The 23,802-nt window shown below is 43.1% G+C and overlaps 1 protein-coding gene across 1 annotated transcript in view; it reads right to left on the bottom strand.

The window, feature by feature from the left end:
* LOC109886648 (leucine-rich repeats and immunoglobulin-like domains protein 3) overlaps positions 1-23,394 on the bottom strand; it is a 28,770-nt gene extending 5,376 nt beyond the window's left edge. Inside the window, exons 1-10 of the mRNA XM_031831682.1 lie at positions 22,948-23,394; positions 19,334-19,405; positions 19,151-19,225; positions 12,902-13,036; positions 11,144-11,287; positions 10,650-10,793; positions 10,234-10,377; positions 9,177-9,320; positions 661-741; positions 418-489 (exon numbers count right to left, since the gene is read on the bottom strand). Coding sequence (XP_031687542.1) covers positions 418-489; positions 661-741; positions 9,177-9,320; positions 10,234-10,377; positions 10,650-10,793; positions 11,144-11,287; positions 12,902-13,036; positions 19,151-19,225; positions 19,334-19,405; positions 22,948-23,150 — 1,214 coding nt within the window. The 5' untranslated portion in view covers positions 23,151-23,394. The remainder of the gene's footprint in view (positions 1-417; positions 490-660; positions 742-9,176; positions 9,321-10,233; positions 10,378-10,649; positions 10,794-11,143; positions 11,288-12,901; positions 13,037-19,150; positions 19,226-19,333; positions 19,406-22,947) is intronic.
* Positions 23,395-23,802: the final 408 nt, after the last annotated feature.

The following is a 23,802-nucleotide window of genomic DNA, read 5'->3' as shown; positions in this document are numbered from 1 at the left end:
GATAGAAAAAACACACACAGATGTGCACACACACACACACTGATGTGCACACACACACACACAGATGTGCACACACACACACACAGATGTGCACATACACACACACACTTGTACACAGAAAGCTGCACACATGAGCACGAACACACAGGCGCTCACACACACACACACTCCTCTCGCCATGCCTAAGCAGTTAGTGATCAATAGTCTCCCCACATTTGGAGGTGGTGAATACCAGACAGCTCTGTTTTTCATCAAAGTATGGACAAGAAGCAGGGACAAGAAGCAGAGACAATAAGGTCGTGTGGTTCTCACTAACAGGCGTTGTTTCTCATGGTTATGAATTCTCCCATATTTAGTTAACAGCTTTAGGACAGTTGAGACAGACGGATGATGATATTGATTTGAAGGTCAACTCACAGGTGCTCCAGTGTGTCCAGACCAGAGAACGATTTCTTGGTCACCGAGCGGATTTGATTTCCTTGAAGGAACCTGAGAAAAGGATATTTGAGTTTTCATTCAAATACAGCAATTTATATTATGATAAGAAGCAAATACTTCCAGTTAAAATCTGTTCCCATGGTCCATTTTATAGTTTCTAATCTATCTTCTGAAAACCAACAAGTTAGAAGACAACGCCAAGGTAAAGTCAAGCCTACTCACAGTTTCCTCAGTTTGTCCAGAGCAGAAAATGGTCCGTTCATATCTTCAATTGTCCAGGAGATTTCGTTGTTCTGCAGATCTCTATTTCCAGAGAAACAAAGACAAACCACATTGTAAAAATCCACACCCAGAAAACAACTGCACTTATTATAGTCTTAGCAAACCTTGGTGCGGCTCTGGGTTTCGTCTGACGGACGAGAAAGAAGTCAAAGTCTTTACATTTGTATTCAAAGTGGTCCCATCACTGGAGGATGTTTCTCGTTAACTTCAAGGTTTTTAATTTTTTTGCGATGGTTTCTCCGTGTCTCGCAGAATAATACTGCTTCATATGCAATACAACGTGTTTAACAGGGAGGAACTCAAACCCACACGTTGGTGCTACTAGATTTAGTGAAAAATGATACATTTTTAGTAATGAGTTTAATGGCTGAGGAATTATATATATTTTTCCCCATACAGAACAAGGACATGTAGAAAGAAAGAGGGTAGATGTCACCCCCCCACTTATCCCCCCCCCCCCCCCCCCCCCCTCAAATGTTGATAATTTATTGTTCAGGGCGCTTCCCTCCTTTTCCAAAACAACAAGATTATTTTCTTTTGCCGAAATGAGACTGTAAGAGATTAGTTGTTTTGGGGAGTTGGTTAATCCGTTTAGGGACTCAGACACTCCCAGGATTATCAGAAGCGGGTCTGGGTCTATTGAAGTCTCCAAAACTTCAGAGAGGATCCCAAAAATTCCACACCGATAACCATGCAAGCTAGAGCATAGGGCAAAGCAGTTGAGTAGTGTACCCTGCGCAGCCTGACATTTATCACACATAGGGGATGTATCAGGAAATATCCTATGCAGTTTAGTTTTGGAATAGTGTAATCTGTGTAATACCCTGAATTCCCAGTCTGCCACCGAAATGTCAGTCCCTAGTTCTTCCTCCCATTTTGCCTGAATGGCATCTGTAGAAGGTGTGCTAACAGATTGAAAAGCATCATATAGAAGCGATATCAGTTTGTCTGAGGTGGGGCATATTTTTATGCATCCGTCAAACATGGAAGGTTTAGCATTCCCAAATGTTGGGAGGTGTTTTCTAACATAGTCTCTAATTTGTAGGTATCTGAAAATATTACTTCTGGGAAGATTATAAGTTTCCCTCAGCAACTCAAAGGAAGCAAAGGTCCCTTCTTTATATAAATCCCCTATGGTACTTATCCCCAACTCTCCCCATTGCTCAAAGGTGTTATCAAGGGTGATTCCTGGCGACAGAGAGCATGAATGACATTGGTCTAAGCTCAAAGTGGACTTTAATTTGCTTCCAGATTCGGACTGTGCTATGTATAATAGGATTGTTACAATAAAGTGACATCTCCAGATTGACAGGCGACAAAATCACAGCTCCAATAGAGAAGGGGTGACACTCCTCACGCTCCATAGTAAGCCAGCTGGATGCCGGAAGTGCGTCATCCAGCAGAAACGTAACAGCGCGGAGGTTAGCTGCCCAGTAATAAAATATACAATTTGGGAGAGACAATCCTCCTTCCATCTTGGATTTACAGAGGTGTGTTTTATAATCCCAGATTAAAGGATTGATAATTGAGTCCAGTTGTTTGTGAAAGAATTTAGGTATGAATAGTGGGATGTTCTGGTATAGGTAGGTAGAGCAGTTGTGGGATGAAGACCATTTTAATGGCATTAATTCTTCCGAGCAGAGAAATTGGGAGTTTGCCTTGAGTTTTTGAATCAGAGGGGAAATTATCTTTAAATAGTAAGGAGTATTGTTTGGTAACTACAATTCCTAGGTAGGCACATTTTTCTGAAGATAACTTAACTGGGAGATGTTCTAGCCAGGAGGTGTTTTGCAACCGTATGGGCATTAATTCACTCTTGTTCCAATTTATTCTGTATCCCGAGAAGGTACCAAACAAATTGATCACATCAAGAATAGCTGGAATACTAGCCTGGGGTTCTGTTACATAGAGGAAGATGTCATCTGCGTATAGGGAAATCTTATTTAGAGTATCTTTAGTATTATAGCCGTGTATTGCTGCATGAGATCTAATCGCCTGAGCGAGAGGTTCGATAATTAGGGCAAAGAGCATAGGCGACAGCGCACAACCCTGCCTTGTCCCTCTGTAAAGGTTAAATCGGGGCGACAATGATTGGTGAGTGCGTATTCTCGCACAGGGGTTCCTATATAAAAGCTGGATCCAATTTATGAACCCATCTCCAATATTACATTTCTGTAGGACCTTGAATAGATAGGGCCACTCAACTTGGTCAAAGGCCTTTTCGGTGTCAAGAGATATAACGGCAAGGTCCACGTTGGGTAACCTCATAATGTTGAAGAGGCGCCTGAGATTGAAGAATGAGTTTCTGTTAGGGGTAAAGCCGGTCTGGTCTGAATGGACCAATTTGCCAATTAAAGTGCTGAGCCTGTTAGCCAGAGTTTTTTTGAAAAATCTTTTAGTCTGTATTAAGGAGAGATATTGGTCTATATGACCCTACCTCTTCTGGATCTTTACCCTTCTTATGTATAACTGTAATGAACGCTTCGTCCAAAGTAGAAGGGAGAGCTCCATCCTCATTGGCCTGAACCAACATTTTGTGCAGGTAGGGAGAGAGCATGTTGCTGAATGTTTTATAGAATTCACCAGGGTATCCATCTGGGCCCGGGGTCTTGCAACTCTTTAGAGATTTAATTGTTTCTCGGTTTTCTTCAAGAGATATTTCCTTATTCAGGAAGTTAGAATCTTCCTGCTTCAGGGCAGGGGTTAGGATCTGCTAGATGTATATAGAGTCTCATAAAACTGACATCATTGATGTCTTTGGGGGAAGAGAGTAATTCCCCAGATGCAGATTTAACTTTGTGAATCATTCGGTCACTCACATTTTTTCGAAGTTGTCTGGCGAGTAATTTGTGTGGTTTGTCACCAAACTCAAAATATTTTTGCTTGGCATAGAGAAAAGATCTTGCTATTTTTGATGAGAGAATCTGATTATATTCCAATTTTAAAGATTTTTCTTTTTTATGTTTCTCCAGAGATGGATGGATAGCATTCTCCCTATCCAGTAAGTGAATTTGTCCCTCCAGTTCTTCCAGTTTTCCTCTGTTTTGCCTACTTCTGGCAGTCTGAAAGGAGATGATACAGCCTCTCAAATAAGCCTTCAGTGTTTCCCATAATAATGCTGGGGAAGTCTCTGTGTTGTCGTTGGTATCAAAGAAAAATGTAATTTGGTCTTTAAGATGTTCACAGAATGTTGGCTCTGTGAGGAGCTGAGGATTCAACCTCCAGACCCTCTCGTTTGGTACAATGTCACCCAATCTCAGGGAGAAGGTGAGTGGACTGTGGTCCGAGATTATAATATAATGATACCTCACATTACAGGTAATAGGGAAGTAGTTTAGCATCAACCAAAAAGTAGTCCATTTGAGTGTAAACATTGTGAACATGAGAGTAAAAGGAGTATTCCCTACCCGTAGGGTTAGCGATCCTCCATATATCAAATAAGTTCAAATTTTTTATGTAGGTATTCAAGAATTCACTTGAATAGGAGGTAGGGGTTCGCCGGGTAGAGGATCTATTCAAATATTGGTCTAGCACACAGTTAAGGTCCCCTCCAATGACCAGGTTAGTATGGGATATATCTGGAATCAGGGCAAGGACTCCTTTGAAAAAAAGAGGGGTTATCAATGTTTGGCCCATAGATATTTAGTCGTGTTACTGAAGTAGAGTGGAGATCTCCTATTACGATCACATAACGACCCTCTTTATCCGCAATAGTGGTTTTATGTAGAAAGGGAATTCCTTTCCGTACCAGAATCGCTGTGCCTCTCGTTTTGGCAGAGAAGTTAGAGTGATACACTTGCCCCACCAACCTACATTTAAGTCTGCTATGAGAGTTATTTTTCAGATGGGTTTCTTGCAAAAATATAATATCAGACGAGAGTGCTTTCAAGTGGGCTCGGACCTTGCCTCTCTTAATTGATTCGTTTAAACCCTTGACATTCCAGGAAGTGAATGTAAGCCCCGCCCTCCTTTTGTTTGTCGTTCCTATGCATAACATGTAACTCAATAAAAAGGTAAGAAATCGCACCAAACCATCACCAAACCATCATGATCAGAATATGTAGCACCTACACCCGAGCAGTATCCAACCCACCCCTCCTCCATGCAAGCACCTTTACTTCCCACCCTGTTCCCCTAATTTCCCCAACTCTTATCAACCCACATTTAACAGACATACACAATTAGGAGAGAAAAAAATGAAAAATAAAAATAATAAACACATTGTCTGGCCGATGCCAAAAAAGCACGGCGTGACCTCGAACAAGAGGTAAAACAAAAATAAAATCCCAACTATACATTCACCTCACTATCCTAGAACTTCTACTAACATATGAACTCAGGAGGCTCCCGCGAATAAAGTGTTCAATTAGCATCTAATAAACCTAAACATAATAAGTTGCAACTTAAACATATTGCGCACTTAAGCGGCATCTTGGGTCAATCCCTGAGATAAACAAGATATAACCTCACAAGATTATATTGCTAAGCAATGCCAGTCTAAACATAAACCATCCGCAACCGACATAGACAGCAGTACCTTTACATACTGTGGGTCAGAAGATCGGAACAAGGATTTTGCTAAATTAAACGTACCCCCCATCAAAAAATAAATAAGAAAAAAGTATAGAAATATTTTTTTCCTTTTTAAGATAAAAAAATTTAAATAAATAAAATAAAATATGTTATATATATACATACATACACATATATACACATATATTGTATATATCAATGATGTTGCCCTTGCTGCGGGCGATTCCCTGATCCACCTCTACGCAGACGACACCATTCTATATACTTCCGGCCCGTCCTTGGACACTGTGCTATCTAACCTCCAAACGAGCTTCAATGCCATACAACACTCCTTCCGTGGCCTCCAACTGCTCTTAAACGCTAGTAAAACCAAATGCATGCTTTTCAACCGTTCGCTGCCTGCACCTGCACGCCTGACCAGGATCAACACCCTGGATGGTTCCGACCTTGAATATGTGGACATCTATAAGTACCTAGGTGTCTGGCTAGACTGTAAACTCTCCTTCCAGACTCATATCAAACATCTCCAATCGAAAATCAAATCAAGAATCGGCTTTCTATTCCGCAACAAAGCCTCCTTCACTCACGCCGCCAAACTTACCCTAGTAAAACCGACTATCCTACCGATCCTCGACTTCGGCGATGTCATCTACAAAATTGCTTCCAACACTCTACTCAGCAAACTGGATGCAGTTTATCACAGTGCCGTCCGTTTTGTCACTAAAGCACCTTATACCACCCACCACTGCGACTTGTATGCTCTAGTCGGCTGGCCCTCGCTACATATTCGTCGCCAGACCCACTGGCTCCAGGTCATCTACAAGTCCATGCTAGGTAAAGCTCCGCCTTATCTCAGTTCACTGGTCACGATTACAACACCCATCCGTAGCACGCGTTCCAGCAGGTGTATCTCACTGATCATCCCTAAAGCCAACACCTCATTTGGCCGCCTTTCGTTCCAGTTCTCTGCTGCCTGTGACTGGAACGAATTGCAAAAATCGCTGAAGTTGGAGACTTTTATCTCCCTCACCAACTTCAAACATCTGCTGTCTGAGCAGTTAACCGATCGCTGCAGCTGTACATAGTCTCGGTAAATAGCCCACCCATTTTTACCTACCTCATCCCCATACTGTTTTTATTTATTTACTTTTCTGCTCTTTTGCACACCAATATCTCTACCTGTACATGACCATCTGATCATTTATCACTCCAGTGTTATTAATCTGCAAAATTGTAATTATTCGCCTACCTCCTCATGCCTTTTGATTGAAAAATAAATAACAAAACAAAACAAAAATGGGGGAATATAAGTATATCCATCCGAAGGTGTCAGTGATCAAACCTGGAAGGCCTCCCAAATATGCATCGCTCTGAGCACAGCTGGGATGAAAGTGAACTTAACGTTAAATGAGAGCTCTGACCGCCATCCATTGGTCGGCTCAGCGTCTTACATGTTCGGTAGTCCTTGCTGAGCCCGTTTAATACGGTTTCACCCGTTATGGTATAGTATGGATTCGAGTCCATGAGCAGACCCTAACACACAATGACAAGGCACTCTAACCTGTACGGGGGATTGGCGTATATTCCCAGACAAACTTCTCTGCTTCCAAAACCGAGGAGAGCCAAATCTTCTCACTGGAAGAGGGGAGGGGGGGGGGGGCGTAATTCTTAAGTCTTGCAGGGAAGAGCAAGGCTGGGCGAAGATAGAGTTTGTAGAGTTTGGTCATGACATCTCTGTAGCCGGCGCGGTGCTTTGCCACATCGGGCGCATAATCCTCATAGACACGGAATGGGTGCCCTTTATGTGACAGGTTGCCCCTCATTCGAGCTTCACGCAGGATAAGATCCTTGGTCTTGAAACTGTGACAACAGATGATTACTGGGCGAGGACGTTGGCCCGGTCCAGGCACTGGGACAAGGGAGCGGTGTGCACGGTCCAGCTGGGGATCTGAAGCCAAAACATCCGATCCCATTGCATCCTTCAATTGCTTGGCGAAGAAGTCAGTGGGGCGAGAGCCCGCCTCCACCCCCTCTGCCAGACCAACAACGCAAAGGTTATTACGTCTGGATCGGCCCTCCAGGTCGACCACTTTCACAGAAAGCCTCTGCACACTATCCTGCAATGACGTGCATAGCTTCTCTAACTCGTCGATCCTACCAGCGTTGAATTCAGAAGCTTTCTCAAGGTCCACAATACTCTGGCCATGCGAAGCGACCGTTTCGAATGATGCTCTCGATTTTGGTGTCCAATTCAGCAATAGTAGTATTAAGATCCTCAGCTATAGCAACACGTAGCTCCCCCAAAGCCCGGGTAAGTTCTGTAAGTGTCACGTTGTTACCTGTGCCTTCCGCCATGTCTGTCTCGTTGTTTAGTGGGGAGTAGGCCTCCACTGTGGATTTACTGTCCTTTGGTGGCTTATTACTCGGCATTTTCACATAGAAAGTAACAATCTTGTATTAGAAAGAAACGTTTGTTGTAAAAAGTGCCATGAAGTAGGTTAAATTAGATTATTTCACAAAAAGAATTGCAGGAGCCTCTCACACACAGCGGTTCACTCCAACATGCTAGCTCCGCCCCGGGGAATTGTTTTTTTAACTAAATATCAAAGGGTTTTGAAAAATCTGAAATATCTTTCAAACTAACTGAATGTCATGTGCACACTGCAGTACATCATGTCTGTTAGAGATTTGCTGGACGTCTTCGCCCTTCCCCCGCTCCTTCTCTCTCAAGTCTCTTTAAATACTTTCAAACAGCTAGTTTCCTCCTCTGCATGCCTGGTTACAAATGATTGGGGTTGAGGAGGGGTGGAGGGGGTAGAGGAGTGGGTTGTGGAGAGGGGCTGGGCTGGGCGGTAAAGCCCTCTAAGTCACCCCAACTCCCCATCCACCTACCTACACACCTGCCCTCTGTTGACCTTTCACGCACAGTTAACATTTGGTTCCATTTAAGAGAGGGACAAGGGGCAATGTTATGGAGCCGGTCTGGAGATGGGGGGATGGAGCGGTGGACTCAGTCTCACTCTGCTGGCTTGTTGAGGTTTTTATGTGTGTGGGGGGAGGGGGGGGACCACAGGCAGTACGTTCAGCTATTTCACATACCGAAAACAAACAAGGCAGAATATTTCCACTCACGCCTCGATGAGTGTGGAGAGGGACAGGGAGCGAAATCCAACAAGCAGGCAGCATCTGAGAAGTTAGCTAGCTGCTAATGTACTCTCATAGATGTGAGATAGAGCTTCTCTTATAGAACACAAAACAATGATAAAGGGTAGGCTGATGAGGCCTCCCGAGTGGAGTAGCAGTCTAAGGCGAGATGTCAATACAGACCCGGGTTTGATCCCAGGCTGTGTCGCAACCGGCCACGGCCGGGAGACCCATGAGGCAGCGCACAATTGGCCCAGTGGGCCAGGATGAAAGGATGAAAGTTTGGTGGGCCAGGATGTCCTTGTCCCATTGCACTCTAGCGACTCCTTTTGGCGGGCCAGGCACATGTATGCTGATTTCGGTCGCCAGCTGTACGGTGTTTCCTCCAACACATTGGTGTGGCTGGCTGAAGCGAGCAGTGTGTCAATGGCTCTCGACCTTCACCTCTCCCGAGTCCGTACGGGAGTTGCAGCAATGGGACAAGACTGTAACTACCAAAAGGGGTCAAATATATATTTTTAAAAGTGTAGACTGATGACTGTTATAACCATGTCACTGACAAGTTTAAATCAAGTTCATCCCTAAACTCTCATGAGCCTTGAGGCTTCTCAAACAACTTTAGGGGAAACTAAGAACTAGGATTAGTGATATTAACCATGGCTAATACACTCACTGCCAGTGGGACGTTGAAAATAAGTATTTAATGCTTCAGCACTATTATACAATAGAGCTGCCATCTCTGACAAGTAATTCAATGAAATGTAATGATTCAAACTTACAGCATCTGTAGGTGGGAGAGTCCTCGGAAGGCTCCGTCTGCGATGAAGCTCACACGGTTGTTCCCGATGTGGAGTTCATCAAGCAGGCTGAGGCCCACAAAGCTGGACTCCTCCAGTCTTGTCAAGTGGTTGGACGAGATGTCCCTGTCGGGTGGAGAGAGAAGGAGCATCAGCATCACACAGTTCAAACCCCAAGGGCAAATGGAAAAGGGGGGGTAGAGATAAACAGTTGAGGTAGAGGATAAATTGGCCTCAGATCACTAGGAACGTGCACCAAATCTAGCCAGATAAGTCTGTGAATTACCAATAAGTACTTTGTAATAAGCATTAATAACCACTACTAAAACATATTATCTAATTATTATCAAGGCATATCCAGTAAAAAACTATTTAAACCGTTTTGAAAGGTAGATTGTACCTTGCACCGCTGGTCTACTTTGTTTAACCGTATGCAGACAGTATAAAAAGTATTAACTTTGTACTAGAAATCCTCAAACGCAAGCATCAGACGAAAAAACTAACAAACCTGGAAGAAGGCTATTTACCAAAGAGTGGGCGAAAAAGATCAGTCAACTGCCAATTTGGTTAACTCTCAGGTTCACTTGATAAGAGAAATGGGAAAAAAACAACAACTCCCCTTTCAGAAACCAACAAAACATGGCGGACTTAGGAATTGGCCAGTGCCATAAACAATGTTAACAACAAAGGAAACAATATGTCGCTGCAGACACTCTGGTTGTGAAATCCCCCCCTCCTTCTCCCCCCTTTCTCCCCTATAGACCTGACGAGGCATTAAAGGAAGGGGGCTATAGTGGCAGGTGTGAAGAGGGGGAGTAATACTTTGTCAGGAGCCCTGCATTGGTGTTGGCACTGAGCACTAAGGGTGGAGGAAGAGAGGGGGGGAGTGGAGAGTTGGAGACTGTGAGGAAGGTGGGTGAGAGCAAGGGAGAGAGAGAAAGAGAGAGGTGTTGGGAGTTCACAGTGTGAATAGGAGAGAAAGTGAGAGGGAAAAGAGAGGGAGGGAGAACAAGAAAAATATGAAAAAAGGGTCACTCACAGCTCGCTGAGTTTCTGGCAGAACTCCCAGGCGTCAGGCCGGATCCGGCTGATGGCGTTGTGGCCCAGGTGGAGCTGCTGCAGAGTCAGCAGGCCGTACAGCCAGCCCTTACTCACATCCGTCAGGTTGTTGTAGTCCAGCTGCCTGCAGGGACACACAGAGACATACAAACAGAGGTCAGTCATCAACATAGACATATAGACACACACAGACAGACAGAGATGAAGACGTATGTTAGCTTGGACTGATACCACACTGATACCACACTGTATCGTTGTATTGTCTAGACATACGGCTACAAATATGTATCAAAAGATAGTATGCAGACACTTGCACCCAGACATATGCTGTTAAATCCACCAATGTACACTAGTAAAAAAATACACACTTTCTTGTCACAGAGGACAGTTACTTACAGGACCTCCATGTTACTGAGGCCCCAGAAGGCTCCATCCATCAGGCGGCTGATACCGTTCCTCTGGATCTTCAGCGAGCGCAGCGCGTGCAGACCGTGGAACGTCAGGCCTTCCACCCTGCGCACCCGGTTCCTGTTCAGCTCCCTGCAGGTTGGACCACAACCAGACCGTAAGATAACTGCAGCATCATATATGCAGGGAAGGATGAAGAGTTCACTCAAGTCAAGAAGTGAGGCTGAAACGGAATCTAATTCATCCAAGAGAAGCCAAGAAGATGTCAATGACTGTTGGAAGTGTGGTCAAAGAGTGGTTGAACACGACAACACACTGTCAATGAGTGCAGTCACAATGTGTTTTCAGGAAGTTCACAGAGCAGTCAGAGAAACATCAAAGAGTAGCGAAAAGTCGTGGACTGTTACACAACCGTTCAAAGAGCAGTCATAGTATAGTTTGTGGTCAACCCCAACAGCGCTTAAAGTGCAATTGTCACTTACAGGTGCTGGAGGTTGGGGAGCTGGAAGATCTTGGCAGGGATGGTTGAGAGGCGGTTGCGGTTGAGCCTGAGGACCTGCAGAGTGCTGGACAGGTTGACAAAACAGCCCGTTTCCAGGGTGGAAATGCGATTGTTGTTCATGATACTAGAGGAGAAGAAAATACATAATGAGATATTGATCACATAATTAATTGCAAAGAGGAAAATGACCAAACATTGTTGTACTTCCGCCAAAATTGTACTATTTGATCCAAACACTTGTCATGACGTTGGCCTGGGGATAGGTTTATGACAGTCATAAATAACTCTTCCCCCCTTTTTCCTCTCTCTACCCTACTGATGTTACATTTTCAAAACCCTTGGTTAACATAGAGATTCTGGGAACATCAGAAGGTGGGGGGAAATGAACTATATTCTGGCTATATTCCGACCAATTGAACATATGCGGTGGTACTTAATGAATATGATGTCAGTTCGGTTGTCATCTGAGACATTCTCATCAATGATAAGATGACATAAACTCTACAGTGGAAAGTCTACACATCAGAGTTATCGCATTCACATGGAATTGTTGTTCAATTTAAATGTTTGAATATGAAATTATTCGTGATGGGATGAAATGTGATTTTAGCTTCTAAAATGTGAGATTTGGGTTTTCATACGATAGGGCTCTGCTCAATCAGTGGCCCGCCCCTGTGAAGGAACATGGGCTATAAAACTTTTCAAACACGCTCTCCTCTCCCTTCCTATATAAGCCCTTGACGACAACATAACCTCCTGTTCCGAGGACGTGAGGACGACGGTCCGATGTCAGAATGGTTCAGATAATAACTTCAGAACGAAGCCAACATTAGCATGAGCTTTGGTTGCGAATGGTATGAACTTTGAACTCTTATTCACTGCAGAAGTGATACCTCCTAGCCGTTGAGTTAGCAACAGCCGCTGCAAATGAGGGTTAGGAAGGAACAAACAGAGTATCCCGTCTATCACACAACGACGTTACTACAATGTACCCAATTGACCACCAGAGACATTCTTCAAAGGACAAAGGACTCGGTTGGGCAACACGGCCTTCCATCTACCACCAACCTACCGAAGCGCAGCTCAGAGTAAATATTTATTGCATTTTCCTTTTCCAAATGGGCGGGAATTTAGAATGCATAAGATACTGTATTTACGATAGCACAGCTTCGCCCTTTGTTCCTCAGTCTTCCCGCTCTTTCACTCAAACCCAGCCCTTTTCTATTGTGTAACAAGCTGTCATATCTGTTCCGCCCGCTAGGGACGTTTTCCTTTATGACGTAATTTGTAATCAAGTTATGATTTAAATATGTGTATGTGTAATTCTGTGTGATTAGTTAGGTATTTAGTAAATAATTAAACCCAATTTTGTATTGCTGATTCAACTTGTTAGCCAGGGTTCGTGCAGATAACTAAGAATTTACAACTTTCAGATGAGACTGAATTAAGATGACGATTAATATTGATTGCTATTGATGTAAAATATTACTGGGTCTTTAAGAGTTTATTCGGAAGATAACAGCTCTATAAATATTATTTTGTGGTGCCCGACTCTCTAGTTAATTACATTGACATGATTAGCTCAACAGGTAATATTAATTACGTAGAAATTATTTTATAGAATAGCATGTCATATCACTTAATCCGGCATAGCCAAAGACACAACACACTTATATAGTATTCTTGGACAGAGTTTAAGCATGCATTTTAGTTAAAAAGTCCAAATGGACAGACTCACAGGTTCTTGAGAGGCAGCGCAGGGAAGGAGTCAGCCTTGATATCCACTATGCTGTTATTGCTGAGGTCCAGGGTCTCCAGGCGTTGCAGGGGCCTCAGCTGCTCCAGAGAGATCTTTGTGATCCTGTTGTTTGCTCTGAAAACACAGATCGACCGGCTCCAATGAACGATAGAAAATACGGTGTATTTTAACAACGCGGGTCACCAGTCTAACGTTTCCAGACATACAAACACTCAGAGCAGTCAATTAGCGGGTGGTATTTAAAAATGACCAACCTCGCCCGAGCATTCCCTTCGACCCTCGCTACCCCTGTTTTCCCATTATTATTATGTTAATGTTATACATTTTTCCTAGAACATTGAGTCTCTCCCTGAACCATGAAAAATAACACAGTTCCCTGGTTGTCTAGGAAAGGGGGGAGGACTGGGCAATACCTTGGGCTAACCAATGTCACTACTCATCTCAAAAGGTCAAAACAGTCGTTTGGTTTAGTGCTGTGTTATTTTGTTTATAAGGTAATTACTAACAAGGTATTTAAAAAAATAACCTGCCAATTACTTGTCTGATGAATACCATTCCCTCAGTGAAAGCATGCCTCAGCAGAGGCTGGCAATTTCCTGAGCTGCACGCCTCCTAAATTGCAGTGCAGGGACTGCTTAGTTATAAACAGTGTCTGTACAGAGCCGTCTTTGTGTATGGGCCTCGACGGGTAGAGAAAGGGAGAGCGAGGGAAAGGGAGAGTGAGGGAAAAGAGTAGGAATTCCCTCTAATACACCAGACTGCAGGCCCCATTTCAGTATTAATTGCAAGGCTAACATAACAACACCCCCCCCCCCCCCCCCAAAAAAAGATAACTTGTATTAACGCATCAGTTCTTAAATTTATCTTCTTTATGATACATGTTTTTTGTGCATTTTCCTGATACTGACCAAAGTGAATGTTAGCGTTTTCCCTATACTGTGCATGCATGCAATGCACACGTCAACATACAGCCCTTTGGAGAAATGGATGAACATTGACATGGCTGAGAAGTACTGCTTTATGTGAACACTAGTACCCTTCAAGAAGCTGCCAATAAGAAAACAACAATGAAACAGACACACGGAACCAGCACTAGTTGAGAGCCAGACTCAAAGTCTCAAACTGGCTCAGCTCCGCTGTACGCCTGGCCAAAGCGAGACTAAAACAGCACTGAAGATACAATCAAGCGAGAAATTGAGCACAGTGGCAACATAGCTTCTCAGTCCATCATGAAGCCTCAGAAAGGGGGATCTTTGACTTGGACGGAGCAGTCATTTTCCACACATTTCCCTAAATCTGCCATCCATACCTCTCTTATGACTAGGCTCCCCACGTTGAGACAGTGACACCCCTTGGCAGCCTTACCACCAAAACATACAGAGGAAAACAGACGAGTGTGTCTGTCAGTCAGTCCAACCTGGAACAAAGGCAGTACCAGGAGGATATATGGATAGAGGCCCAGGGAGGAGAGGCTGATGGGGTTTCTGGGGCACGTAGGGGTAGAACCTGCCACAGCACGTCCCTCTGCCTAGCCTCCGTCAAGGCCAAGACTCAAAGCTTGGTTCTATGCCAACCGACTGTAAGAGTGTGGGGCAGAGGGTGGGGGTAGAGGGTAGGTTCTGGGGAGGCTGAAACCCAATCCCCCTTTTTTCATTTTAAACACTCAGTCACTGCCTAAAAAAAATGATTTCATTTTTTTATTTTTTATAATAACACAATTTAGGCAACAGCCACAGGCTGAGCTAGGTGCAGTGCAGCACACCACCCGCAGTAGAGAGGGTACAAGACAGCCTTTTGTGTTCAGATTTGCAAAGGACTTTCCACGCACCACGGCCTCTGTGGTCCCAAACAAAAGGGGCACACACCCCCTGGGCCTGGGTTTACATGTTCCCCTGACTGGTCGCTAAGAGAAGAGGAGAAGACGGGCTGCGAGAAAAAAAATAAAGAACCTGTATTTCCAGTTTTGTGGAGCCCCGGACTTCAATATATTTTGAGGGGAGGGGGCAGTTGGAAAGCAACTGTCAACACTGGCTGCTCAGTCCATGTTCCTCTACAAAAGACGGACTGACCCTGGGGCCTGTCAGCTGGAGGGAGGTGTGATGTGGTGGTGGTGATGATGATGAGTCCCTGGTCTTTGTACCCCAACCCCCTCTCCCTTCCCCACACAGTAAACATCTAGCCAGCTGTGGAGCATCACCCTGAAGCCTAGACTCCACCACCAGACAACTCATATATGAACAAACCTTTTTAGCTTGAGTGCAAATGGGCCAGATACATCAAGGATTCCGTTGAGCTGCATGTGATGCTAACCCTCGGCTAAGTTGTGGAGAATGAGCAGCCCCTCCATCGGGGAAGCCCCAAATACAACATGGTGTCCCAAGCTGATGTTGTTAATCCTTACTCTCTGACACACTTCCCACTTGAACCCAGTGTGCTGCTACAAACGAGCCTCTCGTATGGCTTTGAAAACTTGACATGAACCATATGGAGCATAAGAATCCACAAAAAAGTAATGTCATGGGAAGTTCAAAGAAAGGGAAAGGAGGATACCTAGTCAGTTATACAACTGAATGCCTTCAACCGAAATGTGTCTGAATCAGAGACCACACAAGTCAACGCCTTTTATAACCCTCATGAGGACCCCTATTTTGAAGGATGTGGTCAAGACCATCTGGCAAAACATGGACTACACACAGCAGAGGCCAGCCCTCTCCAGATAGACAGAGAGATAGGCTAGGTGAGGACCTACAGGAACTGTAATGGCTTCACTTGCTTGAATCTCAGAGACCACTGAGCAATTAATTGAACCTTGTTGTATTAACCTGTAAGTACAACATACTACAGAATCTCAACACCCAGCCAACTCTAACTTTAAACATTGTGGCAGATGAGGACTGTGATATCAACTGAGACTGTGCAGTTGAGGCCTGCAGGGATAGACGTGGAGGAGAACTTGGCGACGGTCCATTCAACAAAACAGTTTCTCTCCATCTTTCTCTACTCCCCTACATCTGCCCAGAGATCTAATGAGAGCTTTTGAAAGGCCAACCTAAACGCTGTGTACCGGAGAGTTCCATGTGCTTATCTGTTGATCTCCACCCGTCGGGCCAACTCCACGGACAAACAAGCGGGGCATTGTCCATTTGGACGGCACACACTTCAAATTTGTTTAACCAATTTTCTCACAAATAAGGTTACTATGTTAATAGTTTCAAGACCTGCCTGTCATTCTTGTTTGGGTCTCTTCAGGTTCTCATTTTAACACACATTGTACACACACATCTCATTTTAACACACATTAAAATGTACGACCAGGTGAATTTAAAGCATCTTTCAAACTGTGCATTGTTTATTCATGAACTTAAGCAGGTAGCACATGCATGTCTCCCAACTTGAGGAAACTCCAAGCCTTTGGGTATAGTAGACAACTTAAAAACTATTTGAATAGAAGGCGGTGTACTCCACATTAATGGTAAGCTGATCCTAGATCCGCTGCAATGTGCTGCCAGAACCATTAAGTGTACTCTAAGGAATTTTATTGATATCAGTAAAAAAAATCTAACATTAAAAAAATAAGACCACACAGCAGCACATCTCAATTTGATTTACACTTGTGTCTAATTTGGCTGTTTTCGAGCAAATCTACTCCATATTTTTGGACTGAGTTGCCTTCACACTCTGAATTTGTTTATCTGAAGAAATATGACCTACATAAACAAGACCACAGTGTGAGACGATTATAGAAAGGTGACGCTGCAACAGAAATGTTCCTTTTTGAATTAAAATAATAAAGAAATCCATATAAATTATAGCTAAACCGCAGAGGCCGCTGTCAGTCAGAAACACACATGCACAAACAAGTTACACCAAAGGCAGCAACACTCTACTTTTTAATAATGCAATGACATTGAATCAACAATGGAGGCTTCCTAATCCTGAACCCCCCTTTTTTTCTCTATTTAGTACAGTCTGATTTTTCCCTTCCATTCGCACATACTGGAGATTTTCTTCCCCTTCCTTCATTACTCTAGCCTGGGAGGGGAGTAAGGGGGAAAAAAGCCCCGGGGTATCGAATGCCACTTATTCAAACAGCCAGGCAGACATAGCGGCAGCTCTCGTCAACTTCCTTGACCCCACAGCCCAGAGTAAAAACAAACGGCAATAACCCTGCAGCTGGTAGTAATTGAGTCGTGATCATCTTAATTAATTGAACAATTTCCCAGGAATTTATGGTAGGGGGTGGGGGCTTAAACCAGATTGCTGTGAAACCACCTCTCGTTGAGTTTGGTGGGCTCTACAAATTATCTGGTGATTCCAGGGCTGATTAGGTATTTGGAGAAGACGGTTTGATGAAATCTCTTTGTATGGAAAAGGTTGGAACTGGTTGGAAGTTGGAACTGGAAAGAGCTTCATATTCTGCTTATCTACCAATTCATTATTTCTTATAAAGTGTTAGTTCTGTGGGTAACTAAGCTGACAGATATACCTGGATGTCTTGCTTACAAAGCTTTTGGCAACAAACATTGTAACTTTGTAACTCAATACTGCAATAACCTAAAATCTACTAAACCAGTGTTTCCCAACCCTGGTCCTCAAGTACCTCCAACAGTACACATTTGTATTGTAACTCTGGACAAACACACCTGATTCAACTGGTCTACTAATCATCAAGCCCTCAATTAGCAAGAATCAGGTGTGTTTGTACAGGGCTACAACAGAAATGTGTACTGTTGGGGGGTACTCGAGGACAGGGTTTGAAAACACTGTATGAAACCAACATAACTCTTTCTCTCATCGTTCAACCATGTTTCCCTTCAGGTAGACGTTGTGTATTATGTATCAGTTATAGCACTGTAGTTGATGTGGTCCTACTGCAACCTGACAATGTACAGGAACAAAGTTGTGATGATGTGTTAACTGTGTTATTAGCCATTTGGGTCAGATGCTAACGCAGCAGCCCTGCTTCTCATTACAGGCGCCAGTCTGAAAAATAAGTCATCTGATGGCTTCTCAAAACTCGGTTCTTTTTCCAATACGAAATACCACACACATATTCTCCATCAATGATGCCAATACCAGCAACAAAAAGAAAGAGTGGGGAGAGGGATTTTGTATTTAAATCCCCCCCTCAGAGATTTTAGTTGCCAAGTAGACACTAAGCAATGCAACTGGGAATACTATGCAAGCACCCAGAGACACAAATGAACACACGTTGTGGTAAGAAAGTATGAATTGATCATTCCCAAAAGCACATTGAGGATGACAACTAGGCCGGCTGACATACTTTGGAACATTCAATGGTGAAATCTATTGGAATTGTTCTCCTATTCATACATGATATGTTTCAATAAGCAACAGCAACCAAATATACATCTTGAGTGGAGAATTGAGAGTAGAGGGGAATACTATTGTACAACTCCTAAAACCTCTGAATGTTGTCTGATGTCTAATGTTCATAAGTTAACCAAATCAAACATACACTGGTGTACTGTATTTTGTTTTAGTTCCAGGTAATACCGCCAGCCACATCTGTGGCTATACAGGCTATACACCTAAAAGTCTGAAGACAAATTGACTAATAGCCGACTTCTGAATCCCCTTTGGCTGTTGGCTTCTTTCTCTGGTGTTACTGCTTGTCAAGTTCAGGCTTGATGAGCAATATGCCTTTTCTAGTTTCTGAGATGGATGCATTCTTGTGGGGGAAAAATTTCCTATCCATTGATTTTGTGAGACATTGTGCCGGGGGAAAAGTTTGAAATCAATGCTTTGAAACCTCTGACACTGATGGGTCTATTTGTCTTTGAAAACACATGAAAGCCCCACATTGCTCCATCATGTTCTGGGGCCATCCTACTAGGAGTGTATACAAACACTCAACCTCCAGATGGATGAAATACCACACTATTCATACAGACTATCTATAACGGAAATGAGATGGACAGACAGAAAACTCTAATCTTACAGATCCTGGATCAGCACTTATGGAAACACTGGAACCACCTCTGGCGATTCCATTTTTAACGATGACATTCATTTTCAGACATGTGACTGACTTGTCTCAAACTGGCTGCCATGCCTGGGACAACCCAGTCTGGGAACCAACTCAGCCAAAAGGGGTTCCACCAAGGAGGGAGGAGCAGGGCTTAGCAGCTCTACACTGTTAACTAGTACTGACAACTCTGATGGGTGGGTTGGTGGGGGGAGGGTTGTTTCAAAAGTAATACTTACAGAATGAGGGTGGTGATGTTTGCCGCATGAGGGCCCAAATCAGGTACCGTCTCAAATTCATTGTTGTTTAGCTTTCTGTAAACACACAGGCACAAAGGTTGTTTGTCACATGTGGTGTGGAGGGAGAGTGTTTGTGACTGACGTTGTTTACTCTAGGAAGTACAGAACACAGAGTATACTTACATCTCACTTAGGTACCGCAGTTTCCTAAACACAGTGCTGTCGAGCGACTGCAATTTATTATGGCTCAGGTCCCTGTGAAGAAAGACGTTTGTTAGAGGAAAGTTACACAACATGGAGGGCCGTTCGCTTCACAACCAATCATATACTGGCCTTTCTGTTTTTAAACAGGAGACATAACTTGTCTGAGTGAGCCTAGCCTATACAGCTCCAACTGAAGTAATGTCGGAAAGCAACTGAGTCATTTTCAAAACAAACCACTGTATGCAAAAAAGTTAAGCTAACTAGCTATAGGCCTAGTTTTGGCATAACAGCCTTTTTTAAAACATTGAGAGAAAATCCAGCCAGACAAGCTCATGGATCCAATCCGCTCTTGAATCACCGAGCCAAAACAGACAACCAGCTAAGTTACGGAAGGGAGAGATTCAATTTTTTCTCTCCATTTTTAAGAGGGGGTGGAAAACATGCCTAGAGAAGCCTGCCTGTCCCAGAGTGTTATAAAGCTGTGGAGTTATTGACGCTGCTGTGCACGATCAACATTGTGGTGCCAGACCCTTTTTTTGGATTGCCCCCCATCTGGAATCCATCAACTGGAGCTGAGAGGAGGGAGGGAAAAAACCGAACAACTGTTAATCTATTCACAATGCTGGGAAAGCGAGTTTCTAAGCCATTTTCTAGATCTGGCCCTGGTTTTATTCTTCAGCAAATAGTTCCTTCAACTCTTCAACAAGAGTTTTACCTCTCTCTCTGAAACTGTTTTCCCTTCCCAACATGCAGCTGTATGTTTTTGTTCCACTAATCGGGCCATATGGGAGAAGTGGAGATGTGTCGTATCAAAAATGTCCAGATAAACCCTGAGGGTTTCTGACACTTACACTTCCTTCAAAAATCCAGGTCCAAAAGTGGACCAGATTAAATCGGTACAGCTATATAGGCCTTGGCCTGTGTCTATTAGACTTGAAAATGTGCGCCACACATTTATCCGTGTCTGACGAGTGAATGAAACCAAGTTATCCATCCTCTTAGTAATGAGATAAGATAGACCCGCTGGTTCTTTGATGTGGTTATAAAGCACTTGGACTAATACAGATTCACAAGGGAAAATAGGTCATTGACTTCCAAACTGATACAAGGCATACCCTTTCCCACCAGCTAAAGCTCTCACATTATAATCCAGAGCGCTTTCTCTCCTTATCTCTGAAGTGCCATAACGTATGGGCTTGATATCACACTTTAACTTGGATTTTTTTTAGTAGACACTGAAGCCCGTCTCACTCATGTAAATCTGTGAAAACGTAAAGTTATTTTATAATGCCAAGTTATTCTAATAGTTAATCACATCTGCTTTTAGTGAGGTGAGAACTGGCTGTGGGTGGAATGGTCTGGTAATACAGCAATGTTGAGTGAGTCTCCTGAGAGTGCTTACCTCCTCAAATGCATATTATGCTACATTCCTATAAACCCTAAAAAACTTGGGAAAATTAAAACTTTTCTACATTTGAATTGTAAAACCTGTACCCCTCGCTCACTCACTGAGAAATCTGAAGCTCAAAATAAATGCTTCTCCCTCCCACATTCACTCCCTCCCTCCATCCATCCCTCCTTCCCTCGCTTTCGCTCTCTTTCAGAGAGTTTGTACGAACTAATCCAACAGTGGCTCCGTAATCAGTACCATCGGTGGCTCTGGAGATGCTAATTCAGCAGAAATAATGGGGTGCTGGAAAACAAAGGGCCGGGCAGTTTAAGATGTGCTGGAGAGACACTCGTAAATTAGCATGCCGGAGTGCAAAGAATTTTCCCCGTGTGGAACTTTTTTTCTCCCTTTTTGGTCGGTTACGAGGCTGTGCCTGTGTTTTCTGGCAACGTAAAATTTCCAGAGCAGGCAGCACACATTTTGTAAATGCCAAACAAACATTCTAACAGGAGACTAACTAGCCTAGATGTGTTGTGAAATATGAACTAGAAAAAACACAAGCTAGTAGTGAGGATATATCAACATGGTGCAGTCTGAATGGAAGCCAGGCAGGCAGACCTATGAACATCTGCTTATTAATACATGTTAAACAACCATTTGAGGCATTACCATGGGAGATTGGCCTGGAGTGACTATGACTTCATTTGACATTATGTATTTAGTGTCTTAATAGCCCTGGGGACTGAAGAACTTCTGAGCTCACATAATATGGAAAGGCCCAATGATGGTATCACCTCATAAACAAAAGGAAAACAATTGTCATTCAGCAGTTGGTCTCATCTAGGGCCTAGTGTAATGGACATCTGTATTCTGCATTAGCTCCTTATCATGATGTCACCTGATATTTACATGCTGAAAAAACAGTTGACCAACCTCTTCAGGTTCAACAAGTTGTCAAAATGAATTCTAATCAATTGTTTATGATGGCATTTTATGCTCTTCGTTCATGGAAATTGTGATAGCTCCAAAATCCCAAAAGCCTGTGGAAAGTTTTCCATGAACTATATAATGTTGGCAAATTATTGTACCTCACTGCACTAACAACAAACTCAAAAGCAAACAGTTATACCAACTCACTAGCCTACTGATGTTGGCATGTCTTGTTGGGCCTAATGGGTGATTGGAAAAATCCTAATAAAAAAACTCCATGCAGTAGGTAGGCCAACTAATGATTCACTAGTGTAGAACGACTGATAATGGGACATTGATGTACAAAGGTCATTAGTGTTATATTTTCTTCTAAAACGGCCTGCTTTATTATTTACAAGACTGAGCTTCCCTCTTGTTCCTGAGGAGTATGGCTCACATATCCTATAGGTATTCACATGGAATAATTGTAGGCAGTGTGACATTGCAAGAAATACGTTTGATTTAAATTACAGTGTAGTTCGAGTGCAAAATCCCTATTTCCCTGATGTGTACAGTATTTGTCTATATCTGAAATAACACCAAATGCTGCTAAGGAATGGTAAACAATGGGGTAAAGTGACCCAATATATCACTACATCTTTCAGAATTCGAAATTACCATAAATAAATATAAAGAAAACAATAATATAATTCTAAATGTGACAAACACGACTTTTATTCAGTAAATATCTTTATGGCTCAGTTGGTAGAACATGGCGCTTGCAACGCCGGGGTTGTGGGTTCGAGTCCCACATGGGGGCAGTAAGAGAAACAGTACAAAAATGTATCAAATTACAGCGTCTGCTGAATTACAAAAAAACGAAACGCTTGCACCTTGGAAAATGGAGTGGCCTATCCTGCGTCATTGCGAAATACTTTCTAAACAGCAAACCAGTCTTTGGGAATAAAAAGTAAGGATTTAGGACTGATTTCCCTTTCTTGTCGATGTGAAGGGAAATAAACTTTGTTTTCAAACGGTTTCATTCTCTTCGAATCGTCAGCAAGCAACAACGTAACAAAGTTGGCAACAATGTAACAAATCACGTAATTCTCTGCATATGTAATTTATCTATTCGAGTATTCCATTCATACACTTGTTGTAACTATGTTAAAACCTGTATCTATCAAATTACTCATTTCAAACATAGGTGTGAAAGTAATTAAGATAGCTGTTCGTATATATGGGTAGTGAAGATAAAATGGCAAGTCAACAAAAGCTTTCTAAATTGACTTACAATTGTACGGTCCATTCGGGAAGATTTTCAGGAATTCCACGCCTTTTCAACCGACTGCAGTCCAACAGGTCTCCAAAACATGTGCATGGAGACGGACACGTCCTTGTGTTTTCATCATATCCAAGTATAAGTTCTATTCGGGAAAACAGTAAGAAAACGACCGCATACATCGCAGCGTTGAGAGGCTGCATAGATGCGGACATTTTAGCCACACTGAAGTCCTCCCCAAGTTTTAGAGAAAAGCGCGAGAAAATACAATATAGTAAAAGTTACAACCCAAGGACAATGTTGTCCGGTTTAGTCCTTAAATCCAATTCCTCGACCGTATTCCTTTGACACTACGAACATGTAAAATATTTTTACGGGACCTAAACTTCTCCATACCTCTGTAAAAGTATTTTCCTGTACTAGCATACTTTTTGCTTTGCCCTCGCAGCAGCCACTACTTCCAAGGCTCCCAACAGCCTGCCCTTCTATTGGTTGTTGGAGTGATGCGCACCGGGAGGGGAGTGTAGATAGTAGGCCTATCTTTTAATTTAACCTTTATTTTACTAGGCTAGTCAGTTAAAATCAGATTCTTATTTACAATGACGGCCTACCGGGGAACTGTGGGCAAGAACGACAGATTTGTACCTTGTCAGTTCGGGGATTCGATCCAAATCAAATCAAATTTATTTATATAGCCCTTCGTACATCAGCTGATATCTCAAAGTGCTGTACAGAAACCCAGCCTAAAACCCCAAACAGCAAGCAATGCAGGTGTAGAAGCACGGTGGCTAGGAAAAACTCCAGCAACCACCTTACAACTATTCCAGTTGAATTTTATTCAAATTTTACACAACTTTGTTTACACCA

Source organism: Oncorhynchus kisutch, linkage group LG9 (genome assembly GCF_002021735.2).
Source record: "Oncorhynchus kisutch isolate 150728-3 linkage group LG9, Okis_V2, whole genome shotgun sequence".
NCBI classification, from domain to species: domain Eukaryota; kingdom Metazoa; phylum Chordata; class Actinopteri; order Salmoniformes; family Salmonidae; genus Oncorhynchus; species Oncorhynchus kisutch.
Note: the sequence above shows the minus strand (reverse complement) of the source record. Positions and strands in the feature narration are given on the sequence as shown.